The 20,361-nt window shown below is 44.6% G+C and overlaps 1 protein-coding gene across 2 annotated transcripts in view; it reads right to left on the minus strand.

Annotated features, from left to right (window-relative positions):
• The window catches only part of LOC126481095 (serine/threonine-protein kinase VRK1-like), a 99,394-nt gene that overhangs the window by 20,107 nt on the left and 58,926 nt on the right, over window positions 1–20,361 (minus strand). For both annotated transcript variants that reach the window (XM_050104614.1, XM_050104615.1), the window contains exon 10: window positions 15,885–15,979. In XM_050104614.1, coding sequence (XP_049960571.1) covers window positions 15,885–15,979 — 95 coding nt within the window. The remainder of the gene's footprint in view (window positions 1–15,884; window positions 15,980–20,361) is intronic.

Genomic DNA, 20,361 nt, shown 5'->3' on the forward strand with positions numbered 1-20,361 from the left:
CACAAAATTCAAGCTTTCGCAACAAACTGTTGCCTCATCAGGAAAGAGGGAAGGAGAGGGAAAGACGAAAGGATGTGGGTTTTAAGGGAGAGGGTAAGGAGTCATTCCAATCCCGGGAGCGGAAAGACTTACCTTAGGGGGAAAAAAGGACGGGTATACACTCGCACACGCACACACACACACACACACACACACACACACACACACACACACACACACACATATCCATCCACACATATACAGACACAAGCAGACATATTTCAAGACAAAGAGTTTGGGCAGATATGTCAAGTCGAGGCAGAAGTGCAGAGGCAAGGATGTTGTTGAATGACAGGTGAGGTATGAGTGGCGGCAACTTGAAATTAGCGGAGATTGAGGCCTGGTGGATAACGGGAAGAGAGGATATATTGAAGAGCAAGTTCCCATCTCCGGAGTTCGGATAGGTTGGTGTTAGTGGGAAGTATCCAGATAACCCGGACGGTGTAACACTGTGCCAAGATGTGCTGGCCGTGCACCAAGGCATGTTTACCCACAGGGTGATCCTCATTACCAACAAACACTGTCTGCATGTGTCCATTCATGCGAATGGACAGTTTGTTGCTGGTCATTCCCACATAGAATGCGTCACAGTGTAGGCAGGTCAGTTGGTAGATCACGTGGGTGCTTTCACACGTGGCTCTGCCTTTGATCGTGTACACCTTCCGGGTTACAGGACTGGAGTAGGTGGTGGTGGGAGGGTGCATGGGACAGGTTTTACACCGGGGGCGGTTACAAGGGTAGGAGCCTCTGCACTTCTGCCTCGACTTGACATCTCTGCCCAAACTCTTTGTCTTTAAATATGTCTGCTTGTGTCTGTATATGTGTGGATGGATATATGTGTGTGTGTGCGCGGGTGTATACCCGTCCTTTTTTCCCCCTAAGGTAAGTCTTTCCGCTCCCGGGATTGGAATGACTCCTTACCCTCTCCCTTAAAACCCACATCCTTTTGTCTTTCCCTCTCCTTCCCTCTTTCCTGATGAGGCAACAGTTTGTTGCGAAAGCTTGAATTTTGTGTGTATGTTTGTGTGTCTGTCGACCTGCCAGCACTTTCATTTGGTAAGTCACATCATCTTTTTTTATATATATATATATATATATATATATATATATATATATATATATATATATATATATATATATATATATATATATATATGGTTTTTCTTGTACCACTGTCTATGCTTCGATATCTTTGAAGCAGAGATTTTTTTTTAGGGCGCACAGCTACAATGGTCATTAGTGCCAGACTAAGTTAGGAATGCACCGCGAGGCACAAGGTTAAAACAGCAACTAAAAGGGACAATACTATAAAAGACATAGACAGGCAGAGGATTTAAAAAGAGGAAACAGCATAATCAAATGTCCTTAGACAGGTTTGTCAAGTTGATAAAAAGAAGAACGCGAGCAGCTGCTCCTGGGTCATCCGCTAAAATGGCATCCAGAGTACATGGCAGGCCAAGATCAAGACGCAGTGTATTAAAATCCGGACAGGACATTAAAATGTGGCGGACCGTCAGCAATTGCCCACATGGGCAGAATGGTGCCGGCGCAGCCGTAGGCAGATGGCGATGGCTGAACCGGCAGTGTCCAATTCGTAACCGGGCCAAAACGACCTCCTCCCGCAGAGAAGGGCGTGAGGACGACGTGAGGAGGACGTCCAAACCGCAGGAAGAGATTTCAAGGCCCCAAGCTTGTTGTCCATAAGTGCAGCCCAATCGGCATGCCACAGCGATAAAATGTGCCGACAAATGACCCTGCTACAATCTTATGAAGGGACACAACAAGAAGCTGTCCGAGGCTGGAGGACCGCAGGCATCTGCAGCTTCGTTCCCAGGGATACAGACATGGCCAGGAACCCACATAAAGCTAACCGGAGAACTGTTGTCCACCAGCTGCTGAAGAGAGCGTTGGATCTGGTGCACGAAAGGGTGAACCGGATACGGATCACTGAGGCTCTGGATGGCGCTCAGGGAATCGAAGCCCCGAACCGGGGGTAACCTCCTTTGGGAGCGAGCTGAGGTCAAGGTGAACGCGAACCTGAGCCTGGAACCAAGGTGGCGTGTGGCTCTCACCCACTCTAAAGGCTGCAGGGAGTGAAAAATCAAGGTGTTGAAGGAGGTGACGAAAGCGAACTCCAGGGGGTAGCAGGGCAGAGAGATACAACCCGTACTGGCGGTCGAGAGAGTTGTCACAAAAGGAACGATAAGACGGGTGGTCGAGCATTGACAGTAGCCGACAGGCATACCAACAAAGCAGTATATCGCGCCGGTAGGTGAGTGGCAATTCACTGGCTTCAGCACGAAGACTCTCGACGGGACTAGTATAAAACGCTCCGATCGCAAGACGTAAACCCCGATGTTGTATGGAGTTGAGGCGGCGTAAGATGGACGGCCGTCTAGAGGAGAATACAAAGCTCCCATAATCCAGCTTGGAGCAGACAATCGACCGATATAGGCGAAGTAGGACGGTTCGATCCGCTCCCCACGACATACCACTGAGAACACGGAGGACATTTAGAGAACGGGTACAACGGGCAGCCAAATATGACATATGTGGAGACCAGCTAAGTTTCCTGTCAAATGTAAGACCTAAAAATTTTGTTGTCTCCACGAATGGGAGTCATAAGGACAGTGGGAGAAACTCTTTGTAGCGCCAGAAGTTAATACAGACCGTCTTCTCGGCAGAAAAACGGAAGCCATTGGCGACACTCCGGGAGTAAAGACGGTCAAGAGATCGCTGAAGACAGCGCTCCAGGAAACATGTACGCTGCGCGCTGCAATAGATGGTAAGATCGTCCACGAAAAGGGAGCCTGATACATCAGCTGGGAGACAATCCATTATTGGATTGATCGCTATGGTGAAGAGAGCGATGCTCAAAACTGAACCCTGTGGCACCGCATTCTCCTGGCGAAAGGTGTCTGACAGGACAGAACCCACACGTACCCTGAACTGTCGATCCCTTAAATAGGAACGAATAAAAAGAGGGAGGTGACCGCGAAGGCCCCGCATGGTGTGGAGAATGCCCGCCCTCCAACAGGTGTCGTAAGCCTTCTCGAAATCAAAGAACACAGCCGCGGTCGGGCGCTTCCGCAAGACGTTATTCATAACGAAGGTTGACAAAGTAACCAGATGGTCAACAGCAGAGCGACGCCTACGAAATCCACATAGTACATTGATAAGTAGGTGTCGAGATTCGAGCAGCCAAACCAAACGAGAGTTAACCATTCGCTCCATCACCTTACAGACACAGCTGGTAAGTGAGATGGGTCGATAACTGGAAGGCAAGTGCTTGTCCTTCCCCGGCTTAGGAATCGGTACAACAGACTCGCGCCAGAATGCGGGAACATGTCCCTCAATCCAGATGCGATTATAAGTACGAAGAAGGAAACCTTTACCCGCAGGAGAAAGGTTCTTCAGCATCTGAATATGAATAGAATCAGGCCCTGGAGCAGAGGACCGTGACCAGGTAAGTGCATTTTCGAGTTCCCGCATGGTGAATGGGGCATTATAACTTTCACGATTCGAGGAGCGGAAGTTAGGTGGCCTAGCCTCCTCTGCCTGTTTTCGGCGGGAGGAAGGCAGGGTGGTAATGAGCGGAGCTCGAAACCTCTGCGAAAAAGAGGCCGAAGGCATTGGAGACATCCTCATGTGCCACAAGGATGTCATTCGCGACCGTCAAGCCAGAAACTGGTGAGTGTACCTTAGTGCCAGATAGCCGGCGCAGGCTACCCCAGACAACAGAAGAAGGAGTAAAACTGTTGAGGGAGCTTGTGAAAGCAGCCCAGCTGGCTTTCTTGCTTTCTTTAATAATAGGACGGCACTGCGCACATAATCGTTTATAATTGATACAATTCGCCACTGTAGGGTGGCGTTTAAATGTGCGTAAAGCACGTCGACGAGCACGTAAAGTGTCTCTCCATGCTGCGGTCCACCAGGGGACCGGTACGCGATGTGGAGAAGAAGTAGTGTGAGGGATGGAATATTCAGCAGCAGTGAGAATGACTTCCGTGAGGTGTGCGACCTGACTATCGCAGCTTGTGAAGGTTTGATCCTGAAAGGTCGCCCTGGAAGAGAAGAGCCCCCAGTCTGCTTTGGAGATGTTCCAACTAGTTGAGCACGGAGAGGGGGTATGATGCAGGAGATGGATAACACACGGGAAGTGGTCGCTCTAATATGTATCAGAAAGTGCATTCCACTCAAACAGGCGTGCAAGTTGGGTAGTACATATAGAGAGGTCTAAATGGGAATAGGTGTGAGTTGTGCCCGAAAGAAAAGTGGGGGCGCCAGTATTGAGGCAGACAAGATTGAGCTGGTTGAAAAGGTCTGCCAACAGGGAGCCCCTCAGGCAGGATGCTGGAGAGCCCCAAAGGGGATGGTGGGCATTGAAGTCTCCAGTTAACAAAAATGGTACAGGTAGCTGAGCAATAATTTGCATCATGTCTGCCCTGGTAACGGCAGACAACGATGGAGTGTAAATGGTACAAATGGAAAATGTAAAAGTGGGGAGAGTAATTCGGACGGCAACTGCCTGCAGGCCGGTGTGCAATGTGATGGGATCATAGTAAATATCATCCCGGACCAGCAACATAACCCCTCCATGAGCCGGAATACCTGCCACAGGGGGTAGGTCAAAACGCACAGAGATGTAGTGTGCAAAGGCAATTTGATCGCATGGGCGTAGCTTCGTTTCCTGGAGGGCTACGACGAGCGGACGGTGCAAGCGGAGCAGCAACTTCAAGTCCTCTCGGTTGGAGCGAATGCTGCGAATATTCCAGTGAATAAGTGCCATCGTGAGTAGAAAAAGAAAAAGAAGATGCAAGAAGGGGTCACCTCAAAGGCCGCTGAGGGCCTGGCTTCGAGCGAGCACTGCTGCCGCTATCAGTAGGCGGACAGTCATCGTCCATTGGTTCTATAGGTTCATTGGCCATCTTGTTAAGATGGCCGGGAAGGGGAGCTTCCTCCACCGGCGAACAGCCAGATGTTCGGCTACCAGCGGTGCGGCCAGGTGAAACGGATGACGGCCTGGAGCGACAACCGCTGGGTGGCGCAGGAGAAGAAATGCGCCGTGGCGGAGAAGGAGAACTGTGCTACCTATGAGCCTTCTCGGAAGGTTGCTTAGTGGAAGTACTGGTCGATGGCTGGGAGTTTGAGGTACGTAGGAAGTCTGCATGGGACGGTTCCTTCTTGAAGGCCCGTGGATCTGACTTCTTGGTCTTCGTCTTGGCAGAAGCTGATGAAGGTGCTTTTGTCTGAGGGGTGACGGGAGGAAGAGGAGACATCGACTGGGCGATCTTAGCACTGGCTGAATGGACGACCGTAGTGCTGAAGGTCAGAGTGCATGTCTGCGTCGCCACCTCCCTGGTAGTCCGAGGAGAGGCGAGGACAGTACTGTATTTCCCCGCTGGGAGCAGCATGGGCTTCCTACTAGCAAATAGCTTGCGAGCAGCCGAGGTGGACACTTTCTCTTTGACGCGAATTTCCTGTATACAGCGTTCTTCCTTTTAGATGGGACAGTCACGGGAGGACGATGCATGGTCACCCTGACAGTTCACACAACGAGGAGACGGAGGTGGACAGTCACCCTCATGGGCATCCCTGCCACAAGTGACACATTTAGCCACATTGGAACAAGACTGGCGAGTGTGACTAAAATGCTGACACTGGTAGCAGCGCGTACGTGTCGGGACATAGAGGCGAACAGAAAGAACCTCGTAGCCCGCTTTGATGCGCGTTGGCAGCTGAACACTATCAAAGGTCAAGAAAAGTGTCCGGGTCGGTACAAGGTCATTGTTGACCTTTTTCATGACCCTATGGACAGCCGTCACGCCCTGCTCAGCGAGGAAAGACTGAATCTCCTCGTCAGTCAATCCGTCGAGTGATCTAGTATATACCACACCACGAGACGAATTCAAAGTGCGGTGAGCCTCCACCCGGACAGGGAACGTGTACAGAAGTGTGGCCCGAAGCAGTTTTTGTGCCTGAAAGGTGCTCTCAGTTTCTAGTAACAAGGTACCGTTACGCAACCTGGTACACGACTTGACAGATCCGGCTATGGCATCCACGCCCTTCTGGATAACGAAAGTGTTGACAGAGGAAAAATCCTTTCCGTCCTCAGATCGAGAAACTACGAGGAACTGTGGGGCAGGTGGTAGTACTTTTGTCATTGGTGGCTGGTCAAGTTTCCATTTTTGGGCAGAAGTCTAGAGAGAAGAAGAAGAAGAAGAAGAAGAAGAAAAATCCATTGCGGAGGAATCCCCCATGATTGCCAGTGTCTCCGATGGTGTGCTCCTTCCTTGTGGGGACCCTCTCAGAGGGCACTCCCGCCTTAGGTGAATGTTTACACCTCAGGTCACACCTCCTGAGAAACGGACGGAGGGACCAATCGGCATGGTCGGAAGGTGTCAGCTCAGGCAATCACCCCTCCCTGGGCCTGGCCTTTACCAGGGGGTACGTGCATGCCTTACTTGTCTACCCAGGGCGGGGAATTACGCGTTACCCAATCACCGGCTATGCGTGCGAACGCGTGGGTCGGCCTTCAGGCACGCACAGGGAGGAAGGAAGAAAGGGAAAAAGAAGGGAGAGAGGGAGAGAAAGGACAGACTGTCTCAAACGCCGAGGCGGGGACCAGAGAAGGCAAGGAGAAGGAGTCAAGGGGAAGGAGAAGGAGAAGAAGTCAAGGGGAAGGAGTCAAGGAGGAGGAGTCAAGGAGTCAAGGAGGAGGAGTCGAGGAGGAGTCAAGGAGTCAAGGAGGAGGAGGAGTCAAGGAGGAGGAGGAGTCAAGGAGGAGGAGGAGTCAAGGAGGAGGAGGAGTCAAGGAGGAGGAGGAGGAGTCAAGGAGGAGGAGGAGGAGGAGGCAAGGAGGAGGAGGAGGAGGAGGCAAGGAGGAGGAGGAGGAGGAGGAGGCAAGGAGGAGGAGGAGGAGGAGGAGGCAAGGAGGAGGAGGAGGAGGAGGCAAGGAGGAGGAGGAGGAGGAGGCAAGGAGGAGGAGGAGGAGGAGGAGGAGGAGGCAAGGAGGAGGAGGAGGAGGCAAGGAGGAGGAGGAGGAGGCAAGGAGGAGGAGGAGGAGGCAAGGAGGAGGAGGAGGAGGCAAGGAGGAGGAGGAGGAGGCAAGGAGGAGGAGGAGGCAAGGAGGAGGAGGAGGCAAGGAGGAGGAGGAGGCAAGGAGGAGGAGGAGGCAAGGAGGAGGAGGAGGCAAGGAGGAGAAGGAGGCAAGGAGGAGAAGGAGGCAAGGAGGAGAAGGAGGCAAGGAGGAGAAGGAGGCAAGGAGGAGAAGGAGGCAAGGAGGAGAAGGAGGCAAGGAGGAGAAGGAGGCAAGGAGAAGGAGGCAAGGAGAAGGAGGCAAGGAGAAGGAGGCAAGGAGAAGGAGGCAAGGAGAAGGAGGCAAGGGAAAGAGTAAGTAAGACAGTGAGATGGAGAAGAACAAAGAAAGGAACCAACCAAAGGAAGGAAGAAACCGGAAGTGAAAAACCAAAATGACCGCAAATATAGGGCGTGGAACCGTCCGTCTCCGGATGCAGGCGCTAACTACCCCCTTGAGGGGGAGGGACTCCTTTTAGTCGCCTCTTACGACAGGCAGGAATACCTCAGGCCTATTCTAACCCCCGGACCCGCAGCGGGGGCAGAGATACTAGGGCAGGCCACAGCATATTAAGGAATTTTTGCCATTTGACGCTGCTTATCAGTTCTACTAATGTTATTACTGGCTAATTAATGCCATTCATGGCAAATTTATTTTGTAAGATTGTTGCAATGAGGAGAAATAACAACAAAAGGAAACATACATGTTTTAATTGATGGAGTGAAGAACACAGGGCAGAACAAAATACTAAACATGGTATTTCTTATAATTGATGCAGACTTATGATCAATGTTATTTTAGGACAGAGGTTGGATTTCCATTTACTTGTATTCTGTGACTATTTTATTCGGACATTAAACATAAAAATACTGGCTATCAACAAATACTAATTATTTTGCTTTTCACTAAACCGTCAGTCTCTCACACCACTTAGTCCCCCTTACACATCTCAACAACCACCACCACCATCTCACACCACTATCTGAGCACTGCTAATCTGAAAGTAAGATTTTAAGTTGAAGTCTGTCAGTGAGCTTCTGTGCGTAGATTTCATTCTCCTCACTGCAGAAAAAGTTGCTTGCTCATAACTGTAGATGCCAACATCAGCGTAATCACAGCTGCAAACTTGTGTAAAGGTGTGAAACTTACAATGAGGAAAATTTTTATACAATTCTACGAGACTTATTTTATTAAGAAAGTTACTTTGCAACTGTCTGTCACAATACAAGTGTATCTAGTAATTACGCTGCTATTCATCATTTTACAATGAACTACTCTCCACTTTAAGCAATGTGCTGAAAGTATATATGCTTCAAGCTAAGGTTATGGCGATCTTAACATATGGTCATTTCTCTTAAGTCCATGCATAGTTTGCACTTCCCCTTTATTACATAATGACATTTGACCACCCAATTTTACTGCGAGTTCTCACTTCCCAGACAAGAGAGCGCAAGCAGTCATGCCTGCCTAGCCAGCTCCTCAACATGTCTGCACTACAGCATGACCCAAGAGACCTTTGTGCTTGTGACATCACAGAGGCCACTTGAATTATCTGGATGACTTGACAGTTTCTCTGAAATACAAAGATTGGAATCTCTCCCAGGTCACTGCTTCCCTGCCTCTCCAGCTGCTTCTCAAATACACTGTTCCTAATTTTCTATACTTTAAGGGCTGGGTAAAAAATTCTGGATAAGAAAGTGAATTCATTAGAGAGCTTGCAGCACACTGGAATAAAGCCTGTCATTTAAAATTGAATATAGTGAACAAATTGAAGGCTAATGTGAAATTTGAGTTACTTGACATCTAAAATCTGTATGTTTGGGACAAATATATTAGTACAGTTCTGTCAGATTGTAAGTAATTTAGAAGTAAAGAAGACCACTCACCGAGTGCAGAATCGTTGAGTTGTCGACAGGCTTTTCATTCTCTTTTGTGTGTGCTTGTTGATGACTAAATGCTTCTATTTGGTGAGAGGTCTCTCTTACTCCTGAATTATTTATGTTAGGAACAAACCAAACAATGGAAAATCCAGGATGGAATGTAAAAATATTATCGAAAGGAAAGTTCCTTTCCATAATTATGTTATGAACAAATGCTCTTAACTGCCATTCACATCCGCGTTGTTAGATGTGTAAACACATTATGTTTTTTGTTTTAGATACTCTGAACTAATGGGTTTGTTAATAAGCTCATGGCGTTTCTTCATAAGTTTAATAAACACAACAGGTACACATAACAGAAACTTTAGTCGTCAATAACGTATTCTCCTTCACTATTTACACCAGTCTGCCAATGCCAGGGTAACTTTTAAATTCAATGATTGTAAGAAATCACATGGTTTTGAGGCGAAGAAATCATTGAGCCATGTTTGGTGGGCATTTTCATCCGGAAAGTAGTTCCTTCAAGGTTGTTGGATAGAGAGCATTAGAGGCGAAAATCTGAGGGTGCAAGATCAGGTGAATAAGATGTGTGTGGAATGACTTCACAACCCAACACCTGTATAGTGTTGTTTGCACCTAGCAAAATGCAAGCAAACTTTTAACGTGCAGTAGCAGACTTCACCCAGTCTTCCTGGTTGTTGATCTTGGATTGCACTTGATTGCACTTGCAAGTTGTCTCAGTTGTTGATAATAAATGTTAGCAGTGATGGTTACACCTCAGAGGAAGCAGTTCATAAGTACACCCCTGTCACTGATCCACCAGATGCATAGCATTGTCTTTTGTGGATGCACACAGATCTTTGTCCAGTAATGCTACATGACAGGGATAGTCTGTGTTGTTCACATGCCAGTCACCAATTTTTGTGATTTTGGCTTGGAGGATGTGGTACCAAGTCACCCGATTTCTGAACCTTCCCCATTACATGAAAATCTCTCTCAGTGGTGGAATGATCGCAGTTCATCAAATTTGCCAGCTCTTGAATACACTGACATGGATCAATGTGGATTAAATGATCTTCATCAAACCGTGAATGTTTTCCTGAATGTGGAGAGTCAATACTGTCAAAATGAACCTCCTTAAAACAAGAAAACCATTTTCTTGCCTTGCTCTCAGCAATGGCTACATCCCCACACATGGCGCAAATGATTATGGCTGCTGGCATCCCTCACTGAACTCAAACAGAAGAATAGGTTGGTAATTTCTCCACTAGGCAATCCACTCACTATCTCCAAATGACGAAATGTAAACTCAAATAGCAACAGTGAACTAAACATAAAAAATGACAGTCGATAAGTAAACCCACAGCAACCAGAATACCAACATGCAAAAAAAAAAATCTCAAACTTATGCATAAACCTAATAAATTAGTTTAGATGTAATGCCAGCAAATGAGCTATCTAAGTTTGTTCCTAGTTTTCATTTTTAAATTGATTTCAGAATAGTTAAATTGAAGCTTTTGTTGTCTGTTTAATAGTAACAGGACATGAAGTAGTTGACACACACACACACACACACACACACACACACACACACACACACATCTTCATACGAACTGGGAGCTAAGGCACTTACAGATTATGTAGGTACCAATTTTAACATGAGATGCAATTGCAAGAAATTAACTAATAGGAATAGCCAAAATATGTGACACACACAGAGAATTAGAATGATAATTAGTACAAATGAAATATTTCTGCACAGTCATTCTTAATGTCAGGTGGACAATGATCAAAGGTCCATAAAAATCAATAGCAATACCAACCTGTAAAACAAAGTATGTGAACAGAAAAAAACCATTTACACAATAATTCAGTTAATGTATCTGGATGTCATGGCTTCCATAATATCGGTAAAACTTTTGAAGTACATAGTGGTAGCATTCACATGTATCATTTATCAAATCAGATCACATGGATGTATTTATTGAACTAAAAGTTTGAACTGAAATACCACAACCACAAAGACAAAACATAACGGAACTACTTTGAAATATTTAAGACAAAATGCAATGTTACACACAAATCATGTAATTGAATTGCTAGGTCTTTACATAGCTGGGAACAATTTCAGAGTGAGTAGCAGTGTCGCAAAAGCCAATTGATCATTATGTGATGCCCAATATCAACATCAAAATATTGTCACTAAAACTTTATTTATTTCATCTTCCAGCATTTTGCACGCTATCGATGTTAATAATCTACACAAACTGAGTAATACGTATCACTGCATATAATAATAAAGAAAACAGTTAAAGCACGTAAACTTGCATACAGACACATGATGAATATAAGTTAGAAATGTAGATCTTTCTTTGCACAATCAAAAAATTTCTCTTGGCATAGAAAACTTTCTTCTTAAGCCAATTTTGTAGAAGATTTCCAAGAGTTTAATAAGGTGGTGTGTGCTTCTGTACAGTTATGGATAGCTACTGCGGGTTTTGCTTAGTCTTATAAAGAACTGGTCAATCTTTTCCTTGTAAATGTATTGCAGCAATGAAATGATTGCCTTAATCTGTGTAGACTATGCAACGAAGTATAAATAACGATGGTACTGTGCTAACACCCAGTTTCTTGGGTGGGGGGGGGGGGGGGGGGGGGGGAATGTGGCCTGCAAGATTCATTAAGATACCTTGTTTTTGAAGATACCTGATACACATCTGAGTCTTTTCTGCCACACAAAAAAACTCTTTTTGCCCCAGTGGAGCTGCCCCAAAGCAATATGCAGTATGTTCTGTGGTTGTAAAACATGTGTAATAAGAGCTGAGCACCAGGCTCTCTCTCTCTCTCTCTCTCTCTCTCTCTCTCTCTCTCTCTCTCTCTCTCACACACACACACACACACACACACACACACACACACACACACACACACACTCCAAGTTTATGTAACAGGTACATGACTCTTCAGAATTTAGTGCATATAGAACTGTGAGGAGCTTCCAGATTAATTTAGAATCCAAGTATACACCAAGAAATTTAACGGACATACAATCATCGTTGGTATTGCATATAAAAATTACATTTTCAATCTTATTTTGATTTGCAGAGAATTCGCTGTGTTTAAACCAGTCTCTAGAAATTCTTAGGTTGGCTTTGCTATGTTTTTTAGATCCTCTATGTTGTTTCAGTTACAATGAAAGTGGTTATCATCAGCACCCAGAACAGATTTACATGGTATGATACTTGGTAGGTCATTAATATAGACTATACACAATAACTGTCCCAGTATGAAAGCTTGAGGAATGCCTCTTCAAACATATACGGCTCATAACACTGAAGTGTACTTTTTGCTTCCTACTATCAAGATACGATTCTATAAGGGCGAGTTCTGTATCTCGAATGCCATAGCACGTCAGGTTATCTATTAGAATCTAATACCTCACAGAGTCAAATGCCTTACTTAGGTCAATCAATAGGGCATCAGCAGATAATTTTGCATCAAAGGCACTGAGTATTGTCAAAACATTTTCAACTGCTGTCAGTGTAGATGAAACTTCCCAGGAGCCATACTGAGTGTTTGTCAGTGTTCCATAGCAGGTGAAATGTTTGTAAATTTGTTGGTGCATGCAATGTTCAACTATTTTCGAGAATATTGGTACAAGAGAAATATGACGATAGTTATCAATGCACTGCTTGTCTCCTTTTCTATGCACAGGGATAACTAATGTTATCTGTAAGGAAGCCGGAAAAGAACAGCTCATAAAAATCCAGTTTATTAGTGCACAGAGTAGTTTTAGAATAATGTCCACTAACATTTTAATAACAAAATTTGACACATCATTCATGTCTTCTGATTCTGAATATCTGAATTTTGCTACAGCTACTGCAACATTAGTGACAGGAATTTGTTCCTTACTTGAATGAGGATGATGCAGGTTTGTTGTGGGATATGTATAACTTTTTCCTTCCTAAATGGTTATAAATCCCCAATTTGTAGTTTCCATTTTGTTGAGTTGGGTGTCCTTTGTTGCCAGAATTAACTAAGAAGTCATTCAGTTCATTGGGTGTACACTGGTATCATCAGAAGTGGTTCCATTAGCATTGCTCTCTTCTGCGTTGATGATTCTCCATGCAGCCTTGCATTTGTTTCTTGATTGTTGAATATAGTTATAATTTATCTTCTGGTAAACCTTCCGGGATGTAAGGTCGTGGTCCATGAAACTCAAGCTCCTAACGTTTCGTCCAGCGCAGCTCTGGACGAAACGTTAGGAGATGAAGAGTTTCATGGACCACGACCTTACATCCCGGAAGGTTTACCAGAAGATATGTCATCCGGTCGTGAAAGCCTTCATACTATGATAGTTATAATTTGCCATTCACTTCTGTCTTATAATTTCTCATCTGTACCTTTTCTTTAGTTGAACATACTGAAGTATATCTTATTCACTGTTCTTTGATATGTTACAGAATTTGATAACCCATGTTCTTAATTTTCTGAGGTCAGGCGTGAACCATCGATCTAAACTTCCACAATTACTTTTGCTTGGCTTCCCCTTGTGTCTTTTTAATACAAGGGCGAGTCAAATAAAAACCTTAAATATTTTTTAATTATTATTTATTGTGCAGAAGTGGTACAAAGCTGTGTCACTTTTCAACATAATCTCCCCCACACTCAATGCAAGTCCTCCAGCACTTACAAAGTGCATAAATTCCTTTAGACAAAAATTCTTTTGATAGTCCACGCAACCACTCGTGCACCGCGTGACGTACCTCTTCGTCAGAACTAATCTGTAAACATGCTGCAATGTCATTCAGTGTCACTCTGCAGTTTTCCTTCACTATGGCTTCAACTGCTGCAATGTTCTGTGGAGTCACAACTCATTGTGCCTGACCTGGACGAGGCGCATCTTCCACTGAAGTCACAGCAGTTGCGAACTTCCTACTCCATTCGTAGAATTGCTGCTGTGACAAACATGCATCACCGTACTGAACCTTCATTCGTCGATGAATTTCAAAAGGTTTCACACCTTCACTATGCAAAAACCGAATAACAGAACACTGTTCTTCCCTGGTGCAAGTCGCAAGTGGGCGGCCATCTTTATACGGATACTGAGACGGTATGTGTGCATCTGCACTGTTGTGCCATCTACACGCCATTCTGCACGCTGTTTATAGCACGCTTACCAACTTACAGGATAATGGCGCGAAATTTCTATTTGTTATTACAAATTTAAGGTTTTCATTAGACTCACCCTCATACTTCGGGACAGCACTGATTAATCATATTAGAAACAAGACTGGCAAGGTGTCAAAAGCTTCATAAACATTTGTAAACTGAGACATGGCATTGGACCATTCTATAATACACAGCTGTGATCTGAAAGCATTGATATGAGAATCATTAACAATTCTAACATATTTGAGTTGTTCACATTGCTCTGTGCGATTTTTGTCAGCAATTTCAACCATGTCCCTTCATGATCTGATTGATACATGGTATTAAAAAGCCCTATTTTAAAAAATTTTCTTTCTATACTTGTTGTAACATGGTCCAGACATGATAGCTGTCTTGTTATTTGTGCAAAACACATTGTGTGACATGAGGACATTAAGCAAATATTAAATGGATCTTAGGCCATTTCCCCCCATCCGAGAAGCTGAACACTGGGCTGGTACTCAAGTCTCAGTTACACAATTCACATACCTTTCAAAAAGGTTAACACACTTTCTCATTGGATAACACTAGACACAGATAGAAGAAATACATAAATTCTGTCGCTGGGGGAAGGCTTGGCAGCAAGAAGAGCATCCAGACACACTCTACCAGTAGCATTGCCAAATTGAGATTGACGTACTGATTCTACGAAGACACAGGATAAGGCTAGGTAAAAGAATAGTTTAGTTGCAAACAAAATGTGGCTGAGTTATTGTTATTTGTCATACAGATATACGTATACAATTAACAACAATATATACATACAAATGAAGTCCAAAAGGAGTAGGCAAGAGCTCTGTCGCAACTGACCTTACAGAGTGATGTCGAGAGAGAGAGAGAGAGAGAGAGAGAGAGAGAGAGAGAGAGAGAGATAGAGAGAGAGAGAGAGAGAGAGAGAGAGATAGAGATAGAGAGAGAGAGAGAGATAGAGAGAGAGAGAGAGAGAGAGAGATAGAGAGAGAGAGAGAGAGAGAGAGAGAGAGAGAATCAACTGCAATGTTGTTAGAGTGGCAACATCTCTTGGGCCATTCCCCTACAGCATGGCCAATAGTCTGCTCTGGAACTTCACAGTCATGCAATGAGGTGCCCGAGGAGCTACACAGTCACACAATGGGGTGTCCAAGAGATCCCACTTGTACGTGAAGGAGTTAGTTGTTCTGTGTACACTATATCAAGTAAATTTAACACTTCTGTGACAAATTGCAGGAAGCAATGATTGTCACATACCTGCCAGTCAATATTAGTCAAGCGATACCTTCGGGTTCACTACATTTTTCCTCTAGAACATGTGAAATGTCAAATTTCCCTGTACACAACTGAATGAGTCTTCAAAAAAGAATGAAGTTACAGTAAGTGGAAAGAGATGGGGAGGCAGCTGAAACGGTACTAATACACCAACTCATCACTATCTGCCCTTGCACAAACATATCTAACAATAAGTTGGATCAAGCTAAGTTATTCCCTCCTCAATGAAATATTTATTACACTCTTTTCTTGAGCTGCTGACTTCGAATGCTTTAATGTATATCCTTCAATAGAGTGTTTATATCGATCACATTTTCGTAAATTTTTCATGTCCTATTTATATGAACAACAGTAACAATCCAAACAACAATAGAATACAGAATTTCATGTAAGACTACTATCCGCTCCATAGCAAGAATTATACATACCTGTTGAAATTGTGAGCAACACATGGTTGTCTGTAAATGTTTCTGAACGGCTTCTTTGGTTTAAAACCAATGTTTTCTGGTTCTTCAAAAGAGCACTGCAACAAACATTTGTAACTATAAAACACATGCAGTTGCGATCACAGTTTGCTATCTCAATAATTAGCCTTTTTATTTTATACGTCTGAATTCACTTCTGAATAGAATAAAAAGCTTCGCAAGTGTTCCACTGAGCACCAGGATTGGATTGAAGGCCACTCAAAGGGTATGTACAAGTATTTAGGCATCATGATACAAAAGCTCCAAAGTTGAAACCATAATGAAAAAAATAAAATAAAATAATGTGAACACAGCCCAAAAGGATTAAAAATGATCACTGCAGGTAATCAGAAACAAATTCATTCATACATCATATAAAGAGAGACTTCAGGTATTCTAGATTACTTTGTACAGTGATGCAAAATTATGTTAACAATTAGTATGCTAATATACAGGGTGGTCCATTGATTGTGACCAGGCAAATATCTCATGAAATAAGCGTCAAACGAAAAACTACAAACAATGGAACTTGTCTAGCCTGAAGGGGGAAACCAGATGGCACTATGATTGGCCTGCTAGATGGTACTGCCATAGGTCAAACGGATATCGACTGCGTTTTTTTAAACAGGAACCCCCATTTTTTATTACATATTCGTGTAGTACGTAAAGAAATATGAATGTTTTAGTTGGACCACTTTTTTCGCTTTGTGATAGATGGCGCTGTAATAATCACAAACACATGGCTCACAATTTTAGACGAACAGTTGGAACAAGTAGGTTTTTTAAATTAAAATACAGAACATAGGTATGTTTGAACATTTTATTTCAGTTGTTAAAATGTGATACATGCACCTTTGTGAAGTTATCATTTCTGAGAATGCATGCTGTTACACCGTGATTACCTGTAAATACCACATTAATGCTATAAACGCACAAGATGATGTCCCTCAACCTCAATGCATTTGGCAATACATGTAGAGACATTCCTCTCAACAGTGAGTTCGCCTTCCGTAAGGTTCGCACATGCATTGACAATGCGCTGACACATGTTGTCAGGCGTTGTCGGTGGATCACGATAGCAAATATCCAACTTTCCCCACAGAAAGAAATCAGGAGATGTCAGATCCAATGAATGTGAGGGCCATGGTATGGTGCTTTGACGACCAATCCACCTGTCATGAAATATGCTATTCAATACCGCTTCAACTGCACACGAGCTATGTGCCGGACATCCATCATGTTGGAAGTACATCGCCATTCTGTCATGTAGTCAAACATCTTGTAGTAACATCAGTAGAACATTACGTAGGAAATCGGCATATATTGCACCATTTAGATTGCCTTTGGGGGCCATTTATCCTTCCCCCCACAATGCCGCACCATACATTAACCCGCCAAGGCCGCTGATGTTCCACTTGTCGCAGCCATCGTGGATTTTCTGTTGCCCAATAGCGCATATTGTGCCGGTTTACGTTACCGCTGTTGGTGAATGACGCTTCGTCACTAAATAGAATGCGTGCAAAAAATCTGTCATTGTCCCGTTATTTCTCTTGTGCCCAGTGGCAGAATTGTACACGACATTCAAAGTCATCACCACACAATTCCTGGTGCATAGAAATATGGTACGGGTGCAATTGATGTTGATGTAGCATTCTTAACACCGACGTCTTTGAGATTCCCGATTCTCATGCAATTTGTCTGTTACTGATGTGCGGATTAGCCGCGACAGCAGCTAAAACACCTACTTGGGCATCATGATTTGTTGCAGGTCGTGGTTGTCTTTTCACATGTGGCTGAACACTTCCTGTTTCCTTAAATAACTTAACTATCTGGCGAACGGTCCGGACACTTGGATGATGTCGTCCAGGATACCGAGCAGCATACATAGCACATGCCCATTGGGCATTTTGATCACAATAGCCATACATCACAATAGCCATACATCACAATAGCCATACATCACAATAGCCATACATCACAATAGCCATACATCACAATAGCCATACATCACAATAGCCATACATCACAATAGCCATACATCACAATAGCCATACATCACAATAGCCATACATCATCACGATATTGACCTTCTCCGCAATTGGTAAACGGCCCATTTTGACATAGGTAATGTATCATGAAGCAAATACCGTCTGCACTGGCGGAATGTTACGTTATACCACGTACTTACACGTTTGTGACTATTACAGAGTCATCTATCACAAAGCAAACAAAGTGGTCGAAATAAAACATTCATATTCCTTTACGTACTACATGAATATATAATAAAAAATGGGGGTTCCTTAAAAAAATAAAAAACAATCCCCGCAGTTGATATCTGTTTGACCTACGGCAGCGCCATCTAGCAGGCAAGCCATAGCACCATCTGGTTTCCCTCTTCAAGCTAGACAAGCTTCGTTCATTGTAGTTTTTTCGTCCGACGCTTATTTCGTGAGATATTTGGCCCGGTCACGATAAATGGACAATATTTTGTTTGAAACATTAGATAAAAACAGCATCTCAGTGGAATTAGAGGAAGGGCAGTGGCTCGTTTCAGTGTGTGTATATTGTTACCAAATTAGAAAGCGATGGTATGTTGATAGACACAATGAAAAACACACAAATACACACACTAATTTCAAGCTTCCGCAACCCAAGGTGGCTTCATCAGGAAAGAGGGAAGGAGAGGGAAAGACAAAAGGATGTGGGTGTTAAGGGAGAGGGTAAGGACTCATTCCAATCACGGGAGCGGAAAGACTTACCTTGGGGGGAAAAAGGGACAGGTATACACGCACGCACGCACGCACGCACACACACATATCCATCCGCACATATACAGACACAGGCAGACATATGCAAATGCAAAGAGGTTGGGCAGAGATGTCAGTCGAGGCAGAAGTACAGAGGCAAAGATGTTGTTGAATGACAGGTGAGGTACGAGGGGTGGCAACTTGAAATTAGCAGAGGTTGAGGAATGGGGGGGTAACGGGAAGAGAGAATATATTGAAGGGCAAGTTCCCATCTCCGGAGTTCTGACAGGTTGGTGTTAGTGGGAAGTATCCAGATAACCCGGACGGTGTAACACTGTGCCAAGATGTGCTGGCCGTGCACCAAGGCATGTTTAGCCACAGGGTGATCCTCATTACCAACAAACACTGTCTGCCTGTGTCCATTCATGCGAATGGACAGTTTGTTGCTGGTCATTCCCACACAGAAAGCTTCACAGTGTAGGCAGGTCAGTTGGTAAACCACGTGGGTGCTTTCACACGTGGCTCTGCCTTTGATCGTGTACACCTTCCGGGTTACAGGACTGGAGTAGGTGGTGGTGGGAGGGTGCATGGGACAGGTTTTACACTGGGGGAGGTTACAAGGGTAGGAGCCAGAGGTTACAGAGGTTAGGTGGATGGCAGAAAGACACTCTTGGTGGAGTGGGGAGAATTTCATGAAGGATGGATCTCATTTCAGGGCAGGATCTGAGGAAGTCTTATCTCTGCTGGGGAGCCACATTCAGAGTCTGATCCAGTCCCGGAAAGTATCCTGTCACAAGGGGGGCACTTTTGGGGTTCTTCTGTTGGAGGTTCTGGGTTTGAGGGAATGAGGAAGTGGCTCTAGCTATTTGCTTCTGTATCAGGTCGAGAGGATAGTTGCGGAATGCGAAAGCTGTTTTCAGGTTATTGGTGTAATGGTTCAGGGATTCAGGACTGGAGCAGATTCGTTTGCCACGAAGATCTAAGCTGTAGGGAAGGGACCGTTTGATATGGAATGGGTGGCAGCTGTCATAATGGAGGTACTGTTGCTTGTTGGTGGGTTTGATGTGGACGGACATGTGAAGCTGGCCATTGGACAGGTGGAGGTCAACATCAAGGAAAGTGGCATGGGATTTGGAGTAGGACCAGGTGAATCTGATGGAACCAAAGGAGTTGAGGTTGGAGAGGAAATTCTGGAGTTCTTCTTCACTGTGAGTCCAGATCATGAAGGTGTCATCAATAAATCTGTACCAAACTTTCATTGATGACATCTGCATGATCTGGATTCACAGTGGAGAACAACTCCAGAATTTCCTCTCCAACCTCAACTCCTTTGGTTCCATCAGATTCACCTGGTCCTACTCCAAATCCCATGCCACTTTCCTTGATGTTGACCTCCACCTGTCCAATGGCCAGCTTCACACGTCCGTCCACATCAAACCCACCAACAAGCAACAGTACCTCCATTATGACAGCTGCCACCCATTCCACATCAAACGGTCCCTCCCCTACAGCCTAGGTCTTCGTGGCAAACGAATCTGCTCCAGTCCTGAATCCCTGAACCATTACACCAATAACCTGAAAACAGCTTTCGCATCCCGCAACTATCCTCTCGACCTGGTACAGAAGCAAATAGCTAGAGCCACTTCCTCATTCCCTCAAACCCAGAACCTCCCACAGAAGAACCCCAAAAGTGC

This window comes from Schistocerca serialis, chromosome 5, assembly GCF_023864345.2.
Source record: "Schistocerca serialis cubense isolate TAMUIC-IGC-003099 chromosome 5, iqSchSeri2.2, whole genome shotgun sequence".
Taxonomy (NCBI): domain Eukaryota; kingdom Metazoa; phylum Arthropoda; class Insecta; order Orthoptera; family Acrididae; genus Schistocerca; species Schistocerca serialis.